Source organism: Hordeum vulgare, chromosome 1H (assembly GCF_904849725.1).
Source record: "Hordeum vulgare subsp. vulgare chromosome 1H, MorexV3_pseudomolecules_assembly, whole genome shotgun sequence".
In the NCBI taxonomy this organism is placed as follows: domain Eukaryota; kingdom Viridiplantae; phylum Streptophyta; class Magnoliopsida; order Poales; family Poaceae; genus Hordeum; species Hordeum vulgare.
Window position 1 is genome coordinate 480,737,886 of NC_058518.1, and position 25,232 is coordinate 480,763,117.

Below are 25,232 nucleotides of genomic sequence, written 5' to 3' on the forward strand. Positions count from 1 at the left end.
GTGTGAATTGCTGAACTTGAATTGTCATGTTGGTGGAATGTTACTGCTATTCGAGTATCCCCCTATGTTGCTGAAGCAGGTTCATTTTCAGGAGTTGTGGGTACAAGTTATCTGATAAACGGTGTTTCTTTGCAGAGTCGACTATGTTGTTCTAACAAGCATGGATAGAGATGACATACCTGATGGTGCAAGTTTCCATTTTGCTGAGACAGTAAGAGCTCTAAATTTTTGTCCCTGACGCCTTAGTGTGGTAATTGAGTTGGTGATGAATCTACCATGTGAAAGTGTTGGGGCTTCTTTTCAGGAGTTGGAGCCTACGATATTGGTGGAGTGTCTAACTTCCGTTTTTCGAGGCAACTTGGAGGCAGTTGCAACCTTTTCAAACTCTGGTCTAGATGTGTATGCACAATAGTTAGAGATCCCTGAGCAGGGTAATTGCTTCGTTGATTATTTTTTGCAGTCTATTAGGGAATCTAAATGCTATATCATCTAAAAAGGAAAACCCATTCCTGTTAAAAGGGCTTTATGTTTTTCAACACAAGTGAGAACCGAATATGGGTAATTAGTAACCTATATCACTCATACTTTTTTTTAAACCTTATGTTTGACTGATTGCATGGTCAAAGAACATCTAAGGGACTGAGTTGTCATTATATTTTAGATCTTTGCTGCCAATAGTTTACATATTCTGTGTTTGTTTTGATCTGCTTCTCATAACGGTATTCTTGCCTGTAAAGTGTAAACTAATCTGTGTGTTTTTTGTCTTGATATGGCGGTGATGGTAAACACTTTCAGCAAACATGCCAGTTCTGCTTCTGAGAATTCATGACTGAAAAATCTGTTATATTGATCTGAGCCACTGCAATTGATAAAAGCTGTGTGCCTGTGTCATCCCAGTGGTAATACCCGGAAAATCATGATAAATGTAGCTGTTAAACCTTTGTATCTTCCATGTGTTTGTGATCTAAATTAGGAGCTTGTAATTTGTTCTGAAACATTGTCTGAAATACCAATGATGCTAAGCCCAACGTTTAGAGGCGCATATGGCTCCAGGATCCTGTTTACAGGATGAACCTGCCTGGAGGCGCTGTATCCACATGACATCCATGGGCAAGTCTGAGGTTCTTGATGATCACATGAAAGTTATCTTGCTGTTTTCAAGTTGGCTTCTGTTTTTCTAACTGATAAAACTAACTATTTGTTTAACATCTTTGTTGAGATTAAGTACCCTCTCACAAGGATCTCTGATTTGTGGAAGAGGCTGGATTCACCACCTTACCTCCGAGTAATGGATTTTGTTTTTTACTCCCTCCGTCCCATAATATAAGAGCGTTTTTGACACTACACTAGTATAAAAAACGCTCTTATGTTGTGGGACGGAGGGAGTAGCTTCTGCTGTTGAAATATTGGAATTCTTCTTTGCAAACGAGTCTGAATTGTTTCTTGCTTTCTTATTCTTTTCTTGATGTTCTTTCGAAAACTAGGTTTTTCAAGTTGTTTGCTGTTTCTGGTAGGAGCATTATTGCTGCAAATGAGACGAGTTTTATAGGTAATTTGCGCCTGAGCTGTTTCTCTGATGTCACACCCTTTTCACCTTGGAGATCTTATGCATCTTTGATAAAGTTCGCTTATGTTGGGTTCTTCCTTTGTGTTTCTTTTATTTCTGATGTCTAGATGGATATTCGGTTATACTTGTCCCCAAATTCCAGTTTAACCTCTGCGCTTCTATTGTTTGTGATGCTTTTTTTATCTAGTTTGGTGGTGCGGTGATTATAAAACATTCCTCGTTCTTATTCGCCCTGAGATTGTTTTGTGCTTGGATTCCTAACTAAATGTTTATCAGAATTCTGTTGAACTTCAGATTTGTCATCTTTGGAGCTAATATTTAACTGACCCGAGTTATGTTATCCTGGCCCAAAGACTACAATGTCGTGTTCACAATTGGTGCTTGTTTATCTGAATTTATTCTTGGTGCTGGTGGTTGCAATTGTGCAGGGATTATAAAACATTCCTCGTGCTGATGGCATATCCTTGGAATGACTCCTATACGCCCATAGAATCTAAGAACCAATAAATCATTTGACGTCCAATTTGCTATTCTGATTTCATCTTATTTCTTGGTTGTTCCCATTCCACTGATTCGCTGGGAGCATTTTTGTTGTATTCATAACTCTTAACAGCAATTAATCTCCATGATGATTCATATGTCTAAAAGGAATGGCGCAGGTTGATTTTGGTGTAAACATGCATTTCCTCCCCTCCCAGCAGATCTCACTCTTTTCTGTCCCATTCTGTGATTTCTCATTTGGTTTTGAGGACGGTGACGATTGATATCTGTCCTTGGTCGTTGTAACTGGCATCTTCTTTTCTTTCCAACAATTCTGTTATATATCACCAGCATATTCCGATTCCTTAGTCTTTTTGTTTGTCTGTGCCGAGGGTTAAACTAAACTATAGAAAGCATATGTCTGAATTCTCTTCATGTGGAATGTTCTAATATTCTCTATGAGGCCAATCTTTTTCATTTGTTTATCTGCAGTTTTATTTGCTGTGTTTTGTTGTTGTGTGATGCCGATGATGATTAGTGTGAACCTTTCTCAGTGAAATCACTAATGATTACATTCAGCTACTGTCTTCCTTCACATGCATCATGATTCCTGGAATTCTTCTTTTTTTTCTTCTGTTAATTCGTTTTGGTTTGCCTGTTGATTTAGTGGTTTGCCCAGGTTGAATGAGGATTACAAGTGCATAGTTCATATGATCAAATCGTGATTACTTGAAAAAAAAAATAGTCTTTTCGCTCCTATCTGATGACTTTTCATCCTCACCCTTTTCAGGAGAATCAAACAATAGTTTTTTTCTTTTTGCATTTACACCTACGTTAATATGGTTTAGATGTATGGATTCCTTAGAGGACGGTGAAGTTTGATATTTTGGTCTTGTTCGTCGGAACGGGCATTTATTTGCCTTGCCGACCATCCTGCTATATCACCACCCATATGTTGATGCTGATATAGACTTTTCATGCTGATTTGTGTGGGAACCGTGACAAATCTCACGAGTTATTATCGGTTCACCCTCATGTTTTTTTTTGAGGTAGTAACCTCTGGTAAGGATTAGTTGCAGTATGCGTTATACAGACATCTGAGCTGGTCTTTTGGAATCTCGGTGCAGCACAGGTACTTGGCCGATTAGAATCATGGGAACAGATGGTCTTAGAACTTGGCAGTTGTGCTGCTCCCAGGTACTATCCATGCAAGCACCTTTTTATTGTCATAGGTTCATAGCCTGAGAGGATAGTTGGCTAGTTTGGATCTGTAGAATAAGTGGAGGAATTCCGGATGTCTCCTTATTTTTGAAATAAAGTTTCTAACTTATACTGAGCTAATACTCACATTCTGTATTTTCCTGACTCTGAGATATTTGGAGTAGTTGAAGCTGGTTCGTTGGTTAAGTTGAAGTAGAACTAGCCATTGCATAATGATATCATGCACCTCGCCACATAATTCTGAGGAAATCGAATGATTTGTGTTTTTTTTTTTCATTCAGCAACTTCTTTCGTTGGGTTGTGCAAAACAATCTTTCTCTGAGGTCCTTTTATAAATGTTATTGATTGCAGTTTGATCTAAATCAATCCTTCTGTTTATCAGGCTTTTTGGTTTTAAATCAATCAAGTAAGTCTGGATATCAGTGGTTATGTTGCATGTGGTTTGCTATTGCTGCTCATGGATAATTCCTTGTGCTACCCTTCTGGGGGAAACCTCTTCTGATGTGTGCTTTTTTTTCATGACTAACTTTTATTGCTTTGTGCAAAGGATTACATATCTTAGCTGTTTTATGTTATTGATTGCAGTAATTGTTTTTACTAGGCTTTGGTTCTACACCAATCTAGCATGGTTGTATGTTGTTGACCTCATTAGGAGCTTCTGACTATCTACCTGTTCATGTTTAGATGGATGAGGTGCTGTCAGGGGTGGCTGATACCATAAAGAACTTTGCGGTGATCTACCTTGTTGACACCACGGAGGTTTCCGACTTCAACACCATGTACGAGCTGTACGACCCGTCGAAGGTGATGTTCTTCTTCCGCAACAAGCACATCAATAAGGGGCGTGGTCTGGTGATTGTTCCCAAGGATTACTCCACCAAATACCGTTACTGAGGTATCTGTGCCTGGCCATTCATGCGCAGTGTGCGGTCTTTTCTGTTCTGTGAAATGCCAGTACTGACGCTGTGACCCTTGATGTAAATATCTGTCAACTTTGAAAGTGTCGCGTAACTATGTATTTGTATCTTGAGAGGTAAAGTTCATATTCATCGAATTGCTGGACAGAGATTGGTAAAATTTTAATGCTCTCCTTGTATCTACCCATGTTGTGGCTGAGCCGCTGAAGCAGGTTCATATTCATCGAATTGGTGGACAGAGATTGGTAAAATTTTAATGCTCTCCTTGTATCTACCCATGTTGTGGCTGAGCCGCTGAAGCAGGTTCATATTCAGTGAATGAAAATCCCAGGCATTGAACATTTTCTTTCTTTTTTTGGATGGTGGGTGATGAACTCCCAGAGTCTCACTCGTGGTTTATAAATTCCCACTATTCTTGTGTGTTTATTATGCCATACCACTATTCTTGTGTGTTTATTATGCCATACTTGTTTATACGTAAAGTCCCTCCTGATTCAGCTTAGTTGGTCCACCGTAGTGATGTGATGTTATATGACTGCAGACCAAGTCCTCGACCGATTTAATCATTTGAACAAGTTCCACCTGATTCAGGTAATCAGGTGTTCAAAAGTTGTATGTCACTGGTGGTATATATATAGATAATGAAGAAAGAAGAATCAGTGATCTGTATGGTCAGGAGATAATTTTTGTGATGTGTGTGTTTTTTCTTTCGAGGGAATTCGGTTGTGTGGTTTGTACTTGTACGGATCGTTGTGTCAAAAATCTCATCCGGTTGTTCATCAGGAAACTTAACTAGATGTGAACCGGCAAGATACAAAACATCCCTTGAATTTTTGCAACATATCCGTTATTTGCAATGGTCTTTGTTGCTAATAGAAGGATGTTTGTTTCGCTTGCAGAACACCAATTGGGGTGGTGGCGCAGTTGGCTAGCGCGTAGGTCTCATAGCTTATACAATATGCGAGTGATCCTGAGGTCGAGAGTTCGAGCCTCTCTCACCCCACAAAACCAATGACCTTGTGATGATGAACCGCTCTCTGACAACTTGGGTCGTCAGATTTCCACCTGATCCTTCAGGTGTGACTCGAGCAACACTGAACATGGTCACAACTTTTTCATTTTTTTTCACCCAAGCTACTACACTTGGTGTTAATCATCTCGTCTCGTCTTGTTTCTGACATGTAGTTGGTTTACTGACTCTGAACTTGGCTGGGGGAGTTCTAATGATGAAACTATAAATCACTCAGATGACTTGAGCAAGGCCTCGTTTTTTTTCACAACAATATTTGAACCATGTGATGCGCTTTTTTTTTCTAGATGATGCGAAACACGACTTATATTGATGGGTTCGCAACGAAATCACTTTATGTTGCCATCAATTTTGTCTCGAATAATAGGTAAACCCACACTAATAATTTGTGAAAGCTATATCTCGGAAAATATGCATTTTAATTGTCCAAGAAATCGGCAAATTCTAAATGATAAAAATAATGAGATGTGTTCTTGTAACAGCTATGCTTCATCCCAGCATTAAACGCATCCGTGATTTGATATGGTCTTCGTTGCTTAAGAAGGACCTCTGTTTCGTTGGTAAAACACCAAATGGGGTGGTAGCGCGTATGTCTCATAGCTGATATGATATGCGAGCGATCCTGAGGTTGAGAGTTCGAACCTCTCTCTCACCCCACAAAAAACGACCAGTGTAGTGATGAAAAAGCTCTGTGACAACTTGGGTCGTCACATATGCATCTGAATTGAATTATCGGGTGAACTGAGCATGTCTGAACCTTGGTCTTATTTTTCCAGTTTTTTATATTCTGCCTAGTACAATAATCTCCTCCACTGTTACAGCCCTTAAGCACGTCTTGATGTTCAGGCTCAAAAAAAGGTTGGATTTTCACGTGATACATTGCCTAGTACATCTTGATCGTGCTAGAGAAGCCTTCCTTTTCATTTTCTTTCAGGGGCTTGTCATTCTTCTCATTTTCAGCACTGGATGCTGTTTAGGCTAAGGATAACTTGCTGCCTTGGTGTTTGGTTTAGTACATCCTTGGGAGATTATCAACTTGAATTGTATGCCTTTCGTGATTACCCTATCATATGTGAATTTTTGGTTTTGAAACAACCAAATGAAAGTACTAATAAATAACTAGTATAACTAGCTAATTATTTGAGATCACAGATTTATCCGCTTTGATATGTGTGGTTAAGCTGTAAACTTGGCTGCAGTGCTCATTGGTAGTTCTCTTGGCAGCTTGCCTATTTTTTAATAAAAGTGCTACAATATGGTGTTTCAGAACTTACTATTGTAGTATCTGCATTTCTTGTCCCACAGAGTATTAAATTGCCCTCTTGGTTTGGTTTGCTTCTCAAGGTTCGAATTTTTTACTAACATTTCTGCAATATTTGTCAAATTAAGATTACTAATTCTGTGTATCTTGCCCGATTAGTGTTATCATGGTTTGATTTCTCCTTCAGAAAAATCATCATGCCTTTGTTTGTTTACATCTCCTGCTGGTTTGTGCTTAGATAATCCCTTTAGAGCATCTCCAATAGATGGTCCAAATGTAAAAATTACTAACTTTTGGACCGTCTGAGCAAAAAACGATGCTCCAACAGACGGTCCATATACAAAAAAAATTGGACCGCAGCCTCCTCGTGATGTAAAATTCAACACCTCGCGGTGCAAATTTACATCACGAGGTACATCTGGTCCAAAACCAGCCACCGCCCGCGAACGCCCAACCGCCACTTCCTTTTCATTCCCGCCCGCACCCGTCCGCCCGGCCGAAGACCAGCCAGCCGGAATCCGCCGCCGCGACCGCCGAAAACCACGTCGTCGACGCCGCCACCACCCCAAATCCCCGCAGCCGCCCGGACGCCGCCGAATCGGAGGCAGCCGACGCGGGATTCGGCGCCTCCGACGGTCCGGCTGTCGCGGTAGGCCTCCGCCCGGCTGTCGAAGTACTGTTCGCCGCCTGCCGAGCTCCTCTTGGCCGGCTTCAAAGCTCTTTTCTTATCACCGCCGCTGTCCGGAGGAGCCGACCGCAGCCGTCTACAGCCGTCAGCCGCAACCGGCGGCCATCTTCTTCCACCGCGCGCACTAGGTGTTCGACGAAATTCCCCAAGGTAATGAAATGACGAAACTTGATGATTTAACTTGGGATTGGATAGTATGTTTGATGGTGGTTGTGTGCAATGTAGATGAGCTCGGTTGACTCCTCTTTCGTGGATGATTCATCCTCGGACGAGGAATTTGATTTGCATGTAATAATTTGATATTGTGGACATGAATTTTTTTATGTTGTTTGGTTTTATGCAATATGTGCGGCTGTAAAGTGGCTGGACAACGGCTGAACAACAGACGCGCGACTGCCGGCCGTTTTTGGACCATCTATTGGAGTTGATCTTTTGGACCATGAGAATTTGGACCATCTGTTGGAGTTGACCTTTTTTCGAAGCTCCAAAACGCATTTTTTGACGGTCCAAATTTTTCATCTTCGGTTTTGGACCGCTAAATTTTGGACCATCTGTTGAAGATGCTCTTAGCTGTGTAAGTTTTGCACAGTCATAAGTTCTTTCGAATGTCAAAATCTCGAGACCTTCGCTTCTGTAGTTTCAGTAAACTGAACTTCTCTAAAATATAGCTTATGTAGTTTTGCACAGTCTTTCGAATGCCAAAATCTGGAGACCTTCGCTTCTGTAGTTTCAGTAAACTGAACTTCTCTACAAACACTTATTCATTTTAAACCCTAAATTCATAGAGGTTCGACGAATCAAATCCTCAAGCTCAAATTCCTGTCGTTTGCACCGTAAACTATATGATCCCGGTTTAAATTGGACCCCGAGACATAAAAATGATCATGTGAGAAATGTCAATCGGGATTCGGCTGGCTGATGGGCTAGGGAGCGCGTTGGGTCGGTCCATTTTATTTTTTTGGTTAGACTGCTAAAAAAAGGCTGCCGCATGGTTTAAAAAAATAAAAAAACAAAAAAATTGAACACAAAAAATTTATAAAAGCAAAAAAAAGTTAATAAAAAAGTTATAAAAATAATATGTGGCATTTCAAAATACATTTAAATATTATAAAAATAGTATGTGGCATTTCAAAATATATTTAAGTATTATAAAAATAATACATGGCATTTAATATATATATTATAAAAATAGTACGTGGCATTTCAAGATATATTTCAATATTATAAAAATAGTACATGTCATTTCAAAATATATTTAAATATTATAAAATAATAAGTGGCTTTTAAAAAATATTTAAATATTATAAAAATAGTACGTGCCATTTTGAAATATATTTAAATATTATAAAAATAGTACGTGACATTTCAAAATATATTTAAATATTATAAAAATAATACATGGCATTTCAACATATATTTAAATATTATAAAATAGTACGCGGCATTTCGAAATATATTTAAATACTGTAATAATAGTACGTGGCATTTTAAAATATATTTAAATATTATAACAATACTACGTGGCATTTGAAAATATATTTAAATATTTTAAAAATAGTACGTGTCGTTTAAAAATATATTTAAATATTATAAAAATTGTATGCGTCATTTATAATATATTTAAATATTATAAAAATAGTACGCGTCATTTATAATATAATTATATATCATAAAAATAACACGTGGCATTTAAAAATATATTTAAATATTATAAAAGTATTACGTGGTATTTTAAAATATATTTAAATATTATAAAAATAGTACGTGGCATTTTCAAATATATTTAAATTTTTATAAAAAATGTATGTGCCATTTCAAAATATATTTAAATATTATAAAAATAGTACGTGTCATTTCAAAATATATTTAAATATGATAAAAATAGTACGTGCCATTTCAAAATAGTACGTGACATTTCTAAATCCATGATTATTTCTTCGAAATTCATGATTTTTTTTCTTCACTTTTTTTATTTCCGTAAAAATTGTGAAGTCTGAGAGCGAGATGGGCTTGACTGGGCTGGCTCAGTCATTTTCGCAGGTGCCCCTCGCAGCGCAGCCCAATCCAGATCAAATGAACAATCCCTATTGCCAAACGAATTCTAGGTTTTTTTTAGACCGGGATTGCATAGTTTAGGGTGCAATCGACAGGGATTTTGAGTTGGAGGTTTATTTTGCCGAACCTCTGTAAATTCAGGATTTAATATGGATTTTTTCCCACAAAAATTGTAGGTGACCTACCACTCATGTATGTGCGTAATCTCACCTGAAATATGTCCAGTGCACTGTTGGAGCTAGTGTGCATACGTGTGATACGGTGTGAGAGGCTAGAAGCTACCAAAGTGGCATGACCATGCGGTGACCATGCCGGCAGCCGGCTAAAACCGTGCTCTGCCCTCAGCACACGCCACCGCGCCAGGCCACCCTCATGCACCTCCACGGCGCCACTAGCGGATTTTCCCGCACTTTTTCTTTCTTCTCGCCGCCACCTGTCCTCAGTCCTCACCGCCAACCGATGACCTAAGATATCTTCATCATGCTTTCATAGTCTGGGAATTTCGGTTTTGGAGGGATGGGAGTGCTTTCAGATCCTCCGTCCTCGACGATGACAGTGGATCACGCTCTGAATTCTGAACGCCACCACCACCTTCTTCTCATCTTCTGCCTCACAAGATATCATGTACGCATGGGTGAATGCTGAGTTGCCGACCATGTTATGAATTACTACTACTAGATGAAAACTGCTGGAGCGGCAGTCGTTGTGGGTTTGCGCTTTGCTTCTGTTGTCAACTAAAGCTGTTACAAGCCTGGGGTCTTAGCTGAATGAGAATTGGCAGTATACAGTTGCATCCCTTGAATTTTCTACATGGAGCGTTAATTACACATGCAGCCACATACAAGCTGGTAGTAAAAGTGCCTTTCAAAATAGAGTTGGCAGTAAATTGAGGAACAAAAATATAGGCCTCAAAACTATCTGTCAGCTTACATGATCGAAAAACATGAACCGTAAGGAGCAGTCTATGATTTGCAATGGTCTTCGTTATATAATAAGGACGTTCGTTACGCTTCACAAACACCAATTGGGGTGGTGGCGCAGTTGGCTAGCGCGTAGGTCTCATAGCTTATACAATATGCGAGTGATCCTGAGGTCGAGAGTTCGAGCCTCTCTCACCCCACACATAAAAAAAATACCATGGTAGTGATGAAAAGCTCTATGACAACTTGGGTCGTCACATATCCACCTGGTTCATCAGGTGAACTGAGCATGTCTGAACCTTGGTCTTCTTTTTTCTTTTCTCTTATTCTGCCTAGTACAGCCTTAAGCACTGATGTTCATTTGTTTGCATCTCCTGCTGGTTTGTGCTTACATAATCCCTTTAGCTTCGTAAGTTTTGCACAATCATACTCACATATCCACCTGGTTCATCAGGTGAACTGAGCATGTCTGAACCTTGGTCTTCTTTTTTCTTTTCTCTTATTCTGCCTAGTACAGCCTTAAGCACTGATGTTCATTTGTTTGCATCTCCTGCTGGTTTGTGCTTACATAATCCCTTTAGCTTCGTAAGTTTTGCACAATCATACTCACATATCCACCTGGTTCATCAGGTGAACTGAGCATGTCTGAACCTTGGTCTTCTTTTTTCTTTTCTTTTATTCTGCCTAGTACAGCCTTAAGCACTGATGTTCATTTGTTTGCATCTCCTGCTGGTTTGTGCTTACATAATCCCTTTAGCTTCGTAAGTTTTGCACAATCATACTCACCTCACCTTGCCCAGGCGCTATTATGTTTTTCGGATTGCTACTGTTACCCACAGATCCTTTTTCTGTTTGTGTTTCTTTAGATGCGTAGTTTCTTTTGAATTTAATTTGCATAGTTGTACCTTCTTACTCTCCAAGTATGATTGGTATTTGTGCCCTTTTTACAGAGAGCATAAAAGTAAAAAGCATGTTGTTCCTGAATGCACTTAGTTATGTTTTAGACAGTTCATTTTCTTACCTGCCATTTAGCCTCTAAAAAAAAATCAAACATATCTTTATTCAGAACTGCGTGTATCCCATGTTCCCAACTCCAATGTACATGTTCTAGACTGTACAGATCAGCTTTCATGATGTTTTATTTTTCATCGACAGGCCCTGGAAATGAGTTCTTTGGTTGCTGCTGTGTACCTGGGTGCTCTGTTCCGTTTGCTTTATGTCTTGATCCACTTTCAATTATTTCCTTTTTATGTTGTTGTGAGAGTATCGGTGCTGCAGAATTATTCAAATTTGGTCAATTCTATTGTTTTATGTTGCAGTGTATCTTCTATAGTTCTTGACAAGTAGCGAGTGTGAATTTGTCACAACCCTAGAATAATGTTTGTAAATAGTTGCATTTAGAAGCATCCATGCATCATGTTTAAATTTCAATTAAATTTAAAATGGGGACGATCAAACCCTAGCAGATAACTTATTTAGCTAGATTCAAATTCAAATATTTTCAATAAACTCAAAATGCTCTTAACAAATGTTCATTAGTTATGGAAGAAGGTGAAAACCTCTACCAAAAGTGCTGCACATTTTTCAAGCACATATTTGGTCTTTGAATTAAGTCACTAATGTATTTTAATTGGGGTTATAAATTCATATAAATTAGTTATAGCTCCAGTAATTATGAAAATTTTGTGTGGCACTAGTTTAATCTATATAGTACACATGATAAATTTCAGAAGCAACAAAAATGGTTTGGTTTAAAAACAAAAAAAAACAGATTTGAATAATAGAAAGCACAAACAAAAATAAATAGAAAACGCACATAGAGAGAGAAAGCTTACCTGGCCCAGCAGCCGGCCCAGCCCACCAGGGGCAGTAGTGTCTTCCTCCTCCCACGAGGAGGAGAAGCACCTGCGTGCCCATAGCGGACTTGCGCTGCCTTTATGTCTCGTTAAAATCAGCAATTAAAGGGTATTCCTTGTAAAAGTCAGTCCTACATTTTCAGGTTACGACAAGTAACGTTGTGCATATATGTCATTTGTTGTAACCAGAGAGTTAACTTTTCTAAATTCGTTTATTTAAAATGTTTTATCTTTTAAATCATGCTTCCAAATCTAGATTCCATGTTAGATTCCTCCTGTCGAGATCTTCAAAACAAAATCCCATGTTTTCTTTTCCGTTTCCACGAGGCACCGCCGTGCTTCTCACGGAAGCAAATCTGTGTCTCTAGCGGAAGACCCTAGCACCGCGTGCCATGGCCGGCTCCTTTCAAAACAAGGGCAAGGCCCCCGTCTACCCCCGCACGATCTCCCCGCCTGCGTCTTCCCACCGACCTCGTCAGCGTGTTAGCGTCCCGGTGCACTAAGCGCGGTGGCACTGGGAGCACCGTATCCCGCTGCCATACCCCGATGTCACCCTCCCGCACCACTGGCATCTGGATCCGAAGAGGATCCGGTGCCGGCCGTGCCGCGGTTGCATGCGGAGGAGGTGAGCCGCCGTCGGCGTCTGCTGACGCCGGAGCAGTGCCTCAACCCTGCCTACGCGGCCGATTCTCCCCACCGGGAGTTCTGGTTCACGGTCGAGCACGAGGAGCAGCGTCGGCGTGACGTGCACGATGTGTAGCCAGGAGGCCCTCCGCCGCCCTCGCCTGCCGTTAGCGAGGAGGACCAGGAGGCCGAGTGTGACAGCCCGAGAACGACGTTCCAGAAGATTCCCCCCTTTATTCCGTTTTCGTCGTGTGTTTAGTTTTTATTCGTTGCATCGTCATGTAGTTGCATCATCGCATCATGCATGACATCATGTCATCTGTGTTTTATCGGTGTTGTTTGTGGCTTCGTGTTGTTGGGTGTTAGTGTTTCGTGAGTAGCGTCGTTTGTTGGCGCGATGAGAGAGGGAGCGTGAGAGCCACCGTTAAACCCCGTTGCACCGCCGACCTAAACCTTCTCCCCTCTTCTCCCCTCCTAAGTTGTTTTGTGGTTTTGCTAAAGATTTCTAACTTAACCCCTCTTCCAAAATATTCGTCTTCTTTTAAAAATTTTCCTTTTTTCAACTGCGGGGCAACCCTTAGGGTTTTGTTTTATTTCTCCGCTTGTTTTATTTTAAAACCCTCCCGTTTTATTTTCTCTTTTAAAAGGCTTTTATTTATCCTTTAAATAAAGAGTTTCCTTTTAATTCTTTTAAAAGGGTTTTGTTTTTTTAATTCTTTTAAAAGGAGTTTGATTTTAATCTTTTGTAAAAGGGGTTGATTTTATTCTTTAATAGGAAAAGGGTTTCGATTTTTAATTCGTTTTAAAAAGGTGTCATTTTATTTCTTTTGAAAATGCCCAAAACTATTTTTTATAGTGGGGTACGTTTTTTTTAAAGTAGTTAAAAGACATTTTTTTTCTTTATTTTAGTTTTTCTGTTAAAACCTTTTCTTGTGAGTTTATATTTTTTTTACCGTTCTTTTTTAAAAAAAAAGGAAAAAAAAGAAAAATTGGGTTTTGTAAAAAAAAAAAAACATCTGGGGGAGGGCCGAGGCCAAGGCCCAGGCCTCCCCTCGCCAGCCTGCCCTAGCGTGCCCAGCGCCTCGCCTCCTCGTCCCTCCCTCGCCACCTCCTTCCCTCGTTCTCCCTACGCCTCCTCCCGCATGCGCGCGATGCCGTCAGCCCTGCGCCAGCAGCCCCGAGCCTCCCGCCGGTCGCCGCCAAGCCCCTCCTGCCGCCTCCTCCTCCTCCCGAGCGCGCCGCCGACCTGCAGGAGGTCCGCCGCCTGCGCTCGCCGTCGCCCCCGAGTTCCCCGCCTCCGGCAGCCGCCTGCGCTCGCCCTTGCCCTGCAGCGCCGCACCTCGGACCCGCCTGCCCGCGCCGCCGCCTGGCCGTTGCCGGCTTGCCCTGCCCGATCTGGCCACGTCGCAGGTGTGCTGCGCCTCCCCGAGCGCCGTGCCTCGCTGCCTCCTCGTCGCCAGCACCTTCGGACCCGCCTGCCGCCATCCTCCTGTGGCTAGCGCCGTTTTGCCGTTGCTGCCCGTCAGCTTGCGTGCGCCGTTGTGCGCCGATGCTAGTAGCTGCCTGCTGCTGCTGTGTTTGCCTGCTGCCGTTACCTGTCGTTGTTGCGTGCTTGTGCTGCGTAGCCTGCTGCCGCCGGTGCTGCTTGCTATCGCGTGCCTGTGCTTGCTGTTAGCCGCTCCCTGTCGCCATGTTGTGACGTAGCGTGTTGCTGGCCGTTGCCCTGCCGATGCTACTGGATGCGCTTGCCATTTTGCTAGATGCATGTCGTATCTGCTGGTTGTAGCTAGCTGCTGATGCTAGCGTTGCTAGGTAGGATGCTGCTGCTAGCTTGCTCTTGCTGCCGTTAGCTTGCCTGTAGTTGCTGTTGCCGTGCTTGCGCCGCTGCCGTGTGATCGCTGTTGTAGCTGGCTTTGCTGCTGCTAGTTTGCATTGCTGCTAGTGGTAGGTTGTGGCATGCTAGTGCTAGTACCGCTTTGCCGTTGTAGTTGCTGTCGTGTCGCGTGCCGTCGCTGCGTGCATGATCACCGCCTTCGTGGGTCCTCGACAAGTTCGCCGCGAGTACCACGACGCCCCGACGACCCCGGACATCCACGGATTCGTGAACGACTACCGACGTCGAAGACCGTCTGCCGACGCCGAGAGTACGACTACCGTCGACGAGACCGTGCGCCACTACTTCAACCGCCGGCGCGTGAACGACTACTTCCATGACGACCACGACGTCCGCTTCGACCGAACCCCTCCGACTCGCACGCGTCGAAGGTATACCGATGGGACATGTCGTGTACCGTGTGCTAGTGATGTACGGATGTATGTGTTGTACAAGTTGAATGCATGTATGCACCGTTTGTTTGCACCGTTTATTTGCCGTGCACGTCGTCTTTCTTTTTCGTCGAGCCCTCGACACATGGGAACCCGAGATACGGGATCACCCCACCTTTATTTACCGTTCCCGCACGCGTTCGTATACGTTGGCACCGGTTTCTCCTCGAGTTATCGGGACCGGAACGTTGCCGTGGCATCGTTTCCGACTCGCCGCCTTGTTTTCCTCTCGCTCGCCATGGCGACACCATGCTTATTTCCCTCCTAGTCGTGATGTGTTGAACTCGCATGCATAATGCATCCATGGCATATGTTTTTGTGTTGCTTGTTCTTGTGCCGTAGCCCCGTTCAAAGTCCGACGTGCTGTCGACTAGGTTGTCATGTAGGTTCATCGCTCACCCCTTGCCATGTTAACAACATTTAATATTGCCGTGATAAGTAACGGGAGTTAATTAAATATTTAAACGTGGAGTTTCGTCGATATGCAACCCGTTGCATATCGAGCTTCATTTAATGTGTAGTGTATGTGTGAGGTGTTTTGCCGTGCCATCCCGTGCATCGATGACCTGTTCATGCATCATATTAAGGTTTGCATCATGTCTTGCTTTGTGGTGGTGGATACTTGTGTTGATGTTGTTTCCGGTTTCCTCCGTCTCGATAGAGTTCCGCAAGCGTGTCGGAATGTGAGGACCGTTCGACTACGTCGGTTCGCTGACTTCACCGAGTTGTTCTTCTTCCAAGCGGGATCTCAGGCAAGATGATCATTTCCCCAGATATCATTACTATCATTGCCATGCTAGTTTTGTCGCTGCTATCGATTATGTCTCGTTGCCTACCACCTGTTAAATATCAGCCTCTCAACAATGCCATGATTACCCTCAACCTGTTCGACCTAGCAAACCACTGATTGGCTATGTTACTGCTTGCTTAACCCTGTTGTTAGCGTTGCTAGTTGCAGGTGCAGTTGCTACCATGTGAAAACATGGGTACCTTGTTATATCACCATATTAATGCTATTTAATTTAATGCACCTATATACTTGGTAAAAGGTGGAAGGCTCGGCCTTTCTAGCCTGGTGTTTTGTTCCACCTTTGCCCCCTTTAGTTACCGGCTACCGGTGTTATGTTCCATAATTGAGCGCTCCTAACACGATCGGGGTTGTTATGGGACCCCCTTGATAATTCGTTTTAGATTAAAGCTGTTCTGGCAAGGCCCAACTTTGATACTACATTTGCCTAATCACTAATAAACTGCATAGGGAGTAATTAACCCGAGGAAATTTAATCAACCCCCGGGCCAGTGCTCCTCATGAGTGTTGGTCCAAACTAGAGCCGTTTGCGGGGCCAACCCGGGGCAACTCGGGAGATTTCTATCAGGCCACCGTACGCTGTGCTTATCCGTCATGTCCTGAGAACGAGGTACGCGACTCCTATCGGGATCGTCGACGCGTCGGGCGGCCTTGCTGGATTAGTTTTACCTTTGACGAAATATCTTGTGCATCGGGATTCCGGTGATGCTTTGAGTAATCTCAGAATTGAGGTTTTCCACTAGGGAATCCGACGAGATCGCGAGCTTCGTGATTGAGGATTTCTATGCGGCTTGTGGTAATTTGTGATGGACTAGTTGGAGCACCCCTGCAGGGTTAAATCTTTTCGGAAAGCCGTGCCCGCGGTTATGTGGCAACGTGGATACTTTGTTTAACACTGGTTATAGATAACTTGAAGTTAACTTAATTAAAACATGCCAACTGTGTGCGTAACCGTGACTGTCTCTTTCGTGAGTTCCTTCTCCGATCGAGGACACGGTGGGGTTATGTCCGACGTAGGTAGGTGTTCAGGATCATTCATTTGATCACCAGTAGTTCACGTCCGTTATGCGTAGATCTTCCCCCCTCTTATTTTTCTTGTACTCGCAAGTTAGCTACCAAACATATGCTTAGCCGCTGCTGCAACCCCACCACTTAACCATGCCTCACCTAACAAGCTTTGCTAGTCTTGATACCTTTGGAAATGAGATTGCTGAGTCCCCTGTGGCTCACAGATTACTACAACACCAGTTGCAGGTACAGGTAGAGGTTACTCGACGTGAGCGCGTTGATTGTTCATTTGAAGTTGCTTCTTCTTCTTCTTCTTCTTCTTCATCGATCTAGGATGGGTTCCAGGCCGGCAGCCTGGGATAGCAAGGATGGACGTCGTTCTTCTTTTGTCGTTTGTTTTCGTCCGTAGTCGGACCCTGCTCTTACTCTTGATGATTATGTAATGTACTGATGTGACTCTGATGTAGCTTGTGGCGAGTGTAAGCCAACTCTTTATATATCTCTTCTTTTCAATACATGTACTTGTAACGATATCCATTCTTGCGACACGACGAGATGCGCTTCTATCCCCGACGAGGCCTTCGTGCCAAATTGAGGATGAGGTCGCATCTTGGGCGTGACACTGAGGCCGCCTACCACGTAGTGATGGCAGCTGTTCTTCATGAGAGCGAGGAGGAAGAGAGGCACAAGGCCGACGAGGAGGAGGCGATGTACCAGGAGCGGCTCGCGGAGGCCATCGCGCTGTCCGTCGCCGGCGACTGCGTCGTGCCACCTCCGCCGAAGACCGAGCCCACGGAGCCACAGCGGGAGGTTTACCAGTGGACCGACTGCCTCCCCGAGTGGGTGAGCGCGCCGTCCATCTGGTTGGGCGCGACACCGAAGCAGGAGGAAGCCTTCCTCCTACACTCAAAGTCCCAGCACATGCGAGCGGAGCGCGTCGAAGGCCGTCGGCAGATGGAGCTGGAGAAGGAGGTGGAGGAGGAACGACGGGAGATGGAGGAGGATGAGCGCGTCCGTGCTGCGCTGCCACGGCCACCAGCACAGCCCGCGCCGGCGGGACAAACGACGGAGGCACAGGCAGTTGCGCCGTGGAACACGACGTTCTCCTAGGCCGGCCCTGCGCCTACGCTGGTTGACCTCATCGGTCCCGCCGCCGCTACCGTCGCCTAGGGTTGCCTTCTAGTTTAGTTTTTTAATGTTTAATTAATGTAATAGGGACGCTGGACTCTCGTCAGCCTTCATGACCGGCTTTTAATGTTTAATTAATTAATGTTTATTATTTTTGGAAATGCTTAATTTTTTTTCACACGCCGACAAAAATGGGTCGGACCAGCGTTGGACGCATGCGTCGATCCAAAAGCCGAAGGGGACCTGCTTTAGCTTGGACCATTAATTCTGTTATACCATGTGTGGAAGCTCATCCTTTGTTTTCTGAACATGAAGGCACCTGCTGCTGCTTGTAAATCAGAAGCTACCTTTGAAAGTAAACAAAACTCAGCAGCCATATTGCAGCAGCGTGCAAACGTCCTGAGCTCACCGATCGTCCACTACCTCGCCGCCGTCTCCATCCACGGCAACGGCATGCATGCGCCAAATCGTTTCCTGGTCTCTCTTTTCTCTGCTTTATCTGAAGGAGCACTTGCAGCAGTCAGTCAGTTATGCCAAGTGGAACCGGAGAGACCCAAACCCAAGTTGGTCGTTGTGTTGCTTCCTCCAGTAGCCTGGTTGGTTGTGGTTGGATGCGCTTGGCAGCCGGTAGGAATCGTTGTGTGATGTCATGATGATCTAGTGATCTACTACTACATATAGGGTGGACTGCCTCTGCCTGCATTACATACCCACACAAACACTTGGCACTCCTACAGCTACAGTCACCTGCTGAAACTCTCCCAAAAGAGAGCACAGCACACATCTATCAGCAATGGCGAAGATCAGCACCACCGCCGTCGTCCTCGCCGCCAGACCGTCACGGGCTGCAGAGCTGCCTCAGCTCAGGGTTGCCAGGGCCGCCAGACCGTCACGGGCTGCAGAGCTGCCTCAGCTCAGGGTTGCCAGGGCCGCCAGGCTGAGGTGCAGCTACTCCAAAGACCTCAAGAAGAAGGCCTCTCCGGATCTGGCTCCGGTGGTAGCCAACGGAGAGCCGCCGCTCGCTCCGGCAAACGCCATGTCGGCCGCAGCGGCCCTGGCGTTGGTGGAGGTGGACGAGCGGATGTCGGCTGAGCGCACCTGGCTGAGCGACAACCTGCTGGGGTGGGTCCTGCTGGGTGCCGTCGGCCTCGTCCTTTCCTTCCACAGCGTCTACTCATACATCGTCGACGACGGCGAACAGTCCGGCGGTGGCGGCATCGCGCTCTGAACACCACCACAATCTTCTCCCCCTGCCTTGCTGCTCCGTGAAAGCATCACAAGCTATAAACCGAAGTTAATGACTATGCTATGTATGACACTGTTAGATTGTTGCAGTCGTTCTGTGTATGATTTTATAACTCGGATCTCTGATTAATTTAAGTTGTGTTAAACTTCATCACTTCATCAGGTTGGTTAGAGAGCTTAACTGAACCGGAATTGGCAATGAATAAACATCCCTTGAGATTACTCCAAGGAACATGATTTCAGGTGAACCCAACAGGAAGTCCGGTGGGATCTTACTTGGGGTTAAGTGCGAGATGCTTGAAGTGTGGAAGGTGTCGCTGGGGACTTTGCTGTCAAGTTTAGTATGCGCTCCAATGAGGATGGGTTTTAGTGGGCGTTTGTGGCCGTTTACGGAGCCATCCAGCCTGAGCTCAAGATGGACTTCTTGGCTGACATGGCCAAGGTTTATGGAGACGAACGGTTACCGGTTTTATCATAAGGAGAGATAAACAAATAATGATAACATTGATGGCAGATGATCATTCATGTTTAACACTATCATTGAAAGTTTAGACTTGCGCAAGAATGGATTTCCGGGCAGAAAGTTTACTTGGGCAAACACGCTATCCAACCCAGCTTTTGAGAAGTTGGATCGGGTTCTCACTAGGGTGGAACGGGAACGAAAATTCCCTCCGGTGACTGTCCAAGCATTGCTAAGGGTTATCTCCGATCATACGCTACTACTTGTTGACTCTTGAGAAGCAACACACGTGGGCAACAAGAACATTTTCTCTTACAAATTAGGCTGGTTTGAGTGAGAAGGCTTTATGCCTCATAGCTAGAGAATGGGCTAGGGGGAGATCGAATGTGGATAAATGGCAAAATAAGGTTATGCACTTGAGGCAGTTCCTAAAGGGTTGGGCAAAGAACAAAAGCGGAATTTATAAAGGTGGAAAAAGAAAGGCTTCTTAACGTTAGAAACGAATTAGATGTAAAAGTTGAATCCTCATTGGTAGATGCAAATGATAAGGCATCTAAAACGGAGGCTGAGCAAAAGCTCAAACAACTTCTCACAGCGGAGGAGTAGTTGGAGTGGGCACTAAGAGCTAAAGTGCGGTAGGTAGTAGAAGGGGACGACAACACACAATTCTTCCATTTGATTGCTAATGGAAAGCACGAAAAGAAAAAAATATTCCAACTTGAGCAAGATGAGGGTACAATTGTAGGACATGAGAACCTAAAATTGTACTTTTTTTAATATTATAAACAGATGTTCAGGGCTCCCGATGATAACTTTTTGTCCATGAATGAGCAAATGGTCAGAGATATCCCTCAACTCGGAACAGACGAGAATGATATTCTCTCCTCACCTTTCACGGAGAAATAGGTGTTCGAGGCCATTGCACAAATGAAGAATAATAAGGCACTAGACCCAGATGGGTTTCCGACTGAGTTCTATAAGAGATGCTGTCATATCATTAAAGATGATTTACTTCCGATGTTCCATGATTTGTTCAATGGTCACTTGTAGCTTTTCCACCTGAACTTTGGGACTATCACATTGTTTCCAAAGAAGGAGGGGGGTGGTGCGCATTGAATAATTCCATCCTATCTGCCTGCTTAATATGAGTTTCAAGATATTCACTAAGGTTGGGACGAATAGATTGACACGGATTGCACATGTTGTAGTGTAACCAAGTCAGACGGCTTTCATGCCGGGCAGAAATATACTGGAGGGTGTGGTTGTCCTTCATGAAACCTTACACGAAATTCACTCGAAGAAACTATATGGGGTTATCTTCAAGGTGGATTTTGAGAAAGCGTATGGCAAAGTCAAATGACCATTCCTACAATAAGCGCTATGTATGAAGGGTTTTGATGACTTATGGAGGAAGCACGTTGAATCCTTTGTACAAAAAGGTAGCATTGGAATTAAGGTTAATGATCTCGAAGAAACTATATGGGGTTATCTTCAAGGTGGATTTTGAGAAAGCGTATGGCAAAGTCAAATGACCATTCCTACAACAAGCGCTATGTATGAAGGGTTTTGACGACTTATGGAGGAAGCACGTTGAATCCTTTGTACAGAAAGGTAGCATTGGAATTAAGGTTAATGATGACATTGGCTTTATTTCCAAACGCACAAAGGTCTACGACAGGGAGACCCAATGTCCCTTATCCTATTTAATATAGTTGCAGATATGTTGGCAATTATGATAGGTAGGGCTAAAGAGGAAGGCCTGGTAGGAGGATTAGTACCACATCTAGTGGATGGTGGAGTGTCCATACCATAATACGCATATGATACTATTCTATTCATGGAACATGATATAACAAAGGCTAGAAATATGCAACTGATACTTTGCTTGTTCGAACAATTGTCCGTCTTGAAAATTAATTTTCATAAAAGCAAATTATTGTGCTTTAGGAGAGCCAAAGAAGATCAAGATACATATAAACAACTGTTCGGATGTGAACTAGGTAGCCTAACGTCTAGTTATCTAGGCATACCATTTCACCATCGGAAGTTATCAAACAAGGAGTGGAAGTGTATTGAGGATCGTTTCGAGAAAAAACTAAGCTGCTGGAAGGGCAAACTTATGTCCTATAAAGGACGGCTAATACTGATTAATTCAGTACTCACGAGCATGCCCATGTTCCTTCCGTCCTTCTTTAAGATATCTGTAGGGGTACGCAAAAGGATGGACTTTTATACGTCCCGCTTCTTCTGGTAGAGAGATGAGGTTAAGAGAAAGTATAGACTTTCTGAATGGGATATTATTTGTAGGCCGAAAGACCAAGGGGGGATTGGGGATTGAGAATGTAGAGGTGAAGAACAGATGTGTGCTCAGTAAGTGGTTGCTTAGACTATCTATGAAGGCTGAAGGCATGTGGGTACAAATTTTACATTTTACAAAATAAGTACCTACAAGCTAAGACCTTGGCGCATGTCACCGTGAGACCCAACGATTCAACTTTTTGGAAAGGCTTGATGAGAACGAAAACAACTTTCTTCCATAGGTCTAAGTTTATCATTGAAAATGGTGAGTCGACAAGATTCTCGAAGGATACGTGGTTGGGAGAGACACCGCTAGCCACACAATATCCTTCTCTCTATAATATTGTACATCGTAATGAGGCTTACGTTGCCACAGTATTACAATATGCTTCTCTAAATATACAATTTTGTAGGGCTCTAGTGGGTGATCGATGGGTGGCTTGGCTTCATAGTCAGAAGGTTGATGGATGTTCATATATCGGATGAATCTGATAGACTTCATTGGAAGTTATCTACAAATGGCATCTTTTCGGTGAAATCAATGTATTTGAACCTTATTGACTTTGGACTGGTTCCCAAGTCCATTCATGTTTGTAAGATCAAAGTGCCCTTAAGAATCAAAGTCTTCATGTGGTTCATTCACAAGGAGGTGATTCTCACTAAGGATAATTTGGCAAAACTTAATTGGAAGGGCAACACAAGATGCAACTTCTGTGATCATCATGAGACCATCGAACACCTCTTTCTAGACTGTCCGTTAGCATTTTTTTGTGAAGATCCATTCATATAACCTTTAATATCACACCTCGATATAGTATTCACATGTTATTTGGGACGTGGCTAAATGGAGTAAAGATATATACTGCGAGACATATTCGGGTAGGAGTATGTGCTTTACTATGGGCTATATGAAATTGCAGAAATGACATGTTTTTTAACAAACAAAATCATATAATTTTTTTGCAGGTATTACACAGAGGAACTTATTTGATCCATACGTGATCGTTACTCACTTGTGCGGAAACCAGGGAGACTTTGGTTACTTGATCTATCCGATGGGAGATGGTAGCTCGGGATATCTACAATCAGTTTGAATGACGATTCACTAGTAGGATAAGTGGTTAGACATCTAGTCCTATTTTCCGTCGGTTGTGGCATTTTTTTTCATTTTAAGATTATTTCGCAGCTTCTTTAGAAGATTGTATTTGGACCATAGACTTTTTTATGGTTTTATTTAATAAAAAGGTCGTATGCATCTCTGAGATGCAGAGGCCCGGAGGTATTCCTTTTTTTTAAAAGGTGAGTGGTGGTGTCATAGCTAAATGCGAGTGGTGGTGACAACTTTAGGTCGTCACATCTACACCTGATTCCTCAGGTGAAGTGAGCATGTCTGAACCTGGTCGCCACCTTTTTTTAATTACCACGAATCTGACGAACCAAGAGACACGATTCAAAGTGTCTTGAATCTTCAGTTGCCTGAGTAACTATGTTGGTCTTGAATCTTGATATCTTGTAAACCGGTAGTCCTTTCGGTGTAAACCTGTAAGAATATGTTGTGTGATGGCGAATAACGCTGATTGTTAGTTCGAATTGTGTGTGAATCAAGGGCCTTGTTCAGTTTCAAACTTCTCGATACCACGTATCAATCAACAATAGTGAGTAATATCTCGTCTGCTTGAGCAGCTCCTATTATTCGTAGACAATTTTCTATGCACCATACCCTACTAGAACCATACAAAATTGTTCAAGGCGGTGCGTATGGGGTTGGAGCAGGTGGCTACGAAGGTTTTTATCCAATATGGATGTCAGCATAATCTTTGAATCGGTCCATCACACCTTTTGATATAGGCATAGTGTCGGTCTATATGCCTTCACTGTTGCTGATTTGTCTTTTTTCCTTTCTTATTCTCAGACCTTTGGAGTTTGGCTATATGCATCCTAGTTATGCAGAGGTCGGGTGTTAATCATAATGCTATATATCCGTTTGATGCTATATTTTAAGATAATAAATACACCCTTTATCGAAAAAAGAACCATACAAAACTATCAATGATCTGTATTTTAGAGAAAAGACAACGACCGAACCCCTAAAGGAGGCTTGAACCTAGCCTGACTTTGAATTAACAAAGCCGTCAACCAGTCAGGATTATATCGATCAACCACTTACAAGCAATAAGAAAAGGAAGAAGTCAAGACACTGAGACAGAACAACCTCAGGCGACTAATACAAGGTGCAAACCCAGACAGTGCACAAACCTAAGATTACACAAGCAACTACCAAGATAAAACTGAAGAATAGAGCTTGATCCATCGAGGTCTTCGTCCACCAAAGCAGCCAACATGTCCGCTGTTGGAAATATGCCCTAGAGGCAATAATAAATTATTTATTATTCTATTTCCTTGTTCATGATAATCGTTTATTATTCATGCTAGAACTGTATTGATTGGAAACTCAAATACATGTGCGGGTACATAGACAACACACTGTCCCTAGTGAGCCTTTAAGGACTAGCTCGTTGATCAAAGATGGTCATGATTTCCTGGTGAAAAGACCTCGATGACGCCTAGAGGGGGGGGGGGTGAATAGGCTATTTAAAAACTTCTTCGGATTTGGCTTAAACCTAATGCGGAAATAAACTAAGAGGATACTTGTCAAGCACAAATCCTAAATGCACTAGGCACTGCAACGTGTATCAACAACACGATCTACCAAGATGGACACAATACAGTTACTAACAAGCACAAGTAAGTTACACAAACTTACTTGAGCTATATCACACGACAAGTAGGAGAACGACACAAGATACTAGATCACACTATAGCACACGATATATCAAAAGCTGCAAGTGTGAACATGTGGATATAGAAGGTATGCTTGAATGGTTAATCTTGTACAAGAAATATCCAACACAATATAATGAGCACAAACAATATGCAATGTATGTATGCTCAAGTAACACAAGTAAACCACAAGTAAGGAGTTAGGGTTAAGGATAACCAAGGTCACTGAGACGAAGATGTATCCCGATGTTCACTTTCTTGGAGGGAAGCTAGTCACCGTTAGAGAGGTGGATGTTACCACGAAGGCACACCAACGCCACGAAGGCTCACCCTATTCTCCCTTTAAGATAACACCACGAAGGCGTTTCTCAACCACTAGTGGTAAGCCTTTGAGGTGGCTTCCAAACCCTCACAAACTTTTCCGGGGGGTAATCACACGGATTGATTCCTCTCCGAAGAACTCCTACCGCCTAGGAGTCTCCAACCTCCACGAGTAACAAGATCACGGGGAATGCTCAAAACTTGCTCAAATCTCAAATAGCTTGGTTTGAGAGGAGGAG

At 43.2% G+C, this 25,232-nt stretch overlaps 1 protein-coding gene, 1 long non-coding RNA gene, 8 other non-coding genes and 1 pseudogene across 11 annotated transcripts; all 11 read left to right on the forward strand.

Moving 5' to 3' along the window:
- The first annotated feature begins 65 nt into the window (after positions 1-65).
- Positions 66-4,162, forward strand: LOC123401311 (thioredoxin-like protein YLS8). Its single transcript, XM_045095088.1, has 2 exons — positions 66-211; positions 3,953-4,162. The coding sequence occupies exons 1-2, from the start codon at positions 161-163 to the stop codon at positions 4,160-4,162; spliced, it is 261 nt and encodes an 86-aa protein (XP_044951023.1). The 5' UTR covers positions 66-160.
- LOC123447477 lies at positions 218-3,484 on the forward strand. 2 transcript variants are annotated; one of them, XR_006631507.1, is made up of 2 exons: positions 218-431; positions 3,175-3,484. It is a non-coding gene; the product is annotated as an uncharacterized LOC123447477 (long non-coding RNA). The 2 variants fall into 2 exon arrangements; XR_006631508.1 differs by lacking the exon at positions 218-431 and adding an exon at positions 438-899.
- On the forward strand, positions 768-862 carry LOC123422986. The gene has a single exon (XR_006620852.1). It is a non-coding gene; the product is annotated as a small nucleolar RNA Z223 (small nucleolar RNA).
- LOC123423330 lies at positions 1,009-1,123 on the forward strand. The gene has a single exon (XR_006621029.1). It is a non-coding gene; the product is annotated as a small nucleolar RNA Z278 (small nucleolar RNA).
- On the forward strand, positions 1,523-1,615 carry LOC123423972 (annotated as a pseudogene).
- On the forward strand, positions 1,987-2,070 carry LOC123424028. Its single transcript, XR_006621519.1, has one exon. It is a non-coding gene; the product is annotated as a small nucleolar RNA snoR8a (small nucleolar RNA).
- Positions 2,316-2,412, forward strand: LOC123423934. The gene has a single exon (XR_006621450.1). It is a non-coding gene; the product is annotated as a small nucleolar RNA Z43 (small nucleolar RNA).
- LOC123423457 lies at positions 2,723-2,819 on the forward strand. The gene has a single exon (XR_006621086.1). It is a non-coding gene; the product is annotated as a small nucleolar RNA snR60/Z15/Z230/Z193/J17 (small nucleolar RNA).
- On the forward strand, positions 2,914-3,010 carry LOC123423912. Its single transcript, XR_006621429.1, has one exon. It is a non-coding gene; the product is annotated as a small nucleolar RNA Z43 (small nucleolar RNA).
- A 932-nt stretch (positions 4,163-5,094) lies between the features above and the next one.
- Positions 5,095-5,188, forward strand: TRNAM-CAU. The gene is made up of 2 exons: positions 5,095-5,132; positions 5,153-5,188. It is a non-coding gene; the product is annotated as a tRNA-Met (tRNA).
- A 5,057-nt stretch (positions 5,189-10,245) lies between these two features.
- On the forward strand, positions 10,246-10,339 carry TRNAM-CAU. The gene is made up of 2 exons: positions 10,246-10,283; positions 10,304-10,339. It is a non-coding gene; the product is annotated as a tRNA-Met (tRNA).
- Positions 10,340-25,232: the final 14,893 nt, after the last annotated feature.

Coding starts and splice junctions, on each gene's coding strand:
- LOC123401311 (XM_045095088.1), top strand. CDS start 161: ATGGATAGAGATGACATACCTGATGGTGCAAGTTTCCATTTTGCTGAG. Junction 212..3,952: donor GTTTCCATTTTGCTGAGACA/GTAAGAGCTCTA, acceptor GTTCATGTTTAG/ATGGATGAGGTGCTGTCAGG.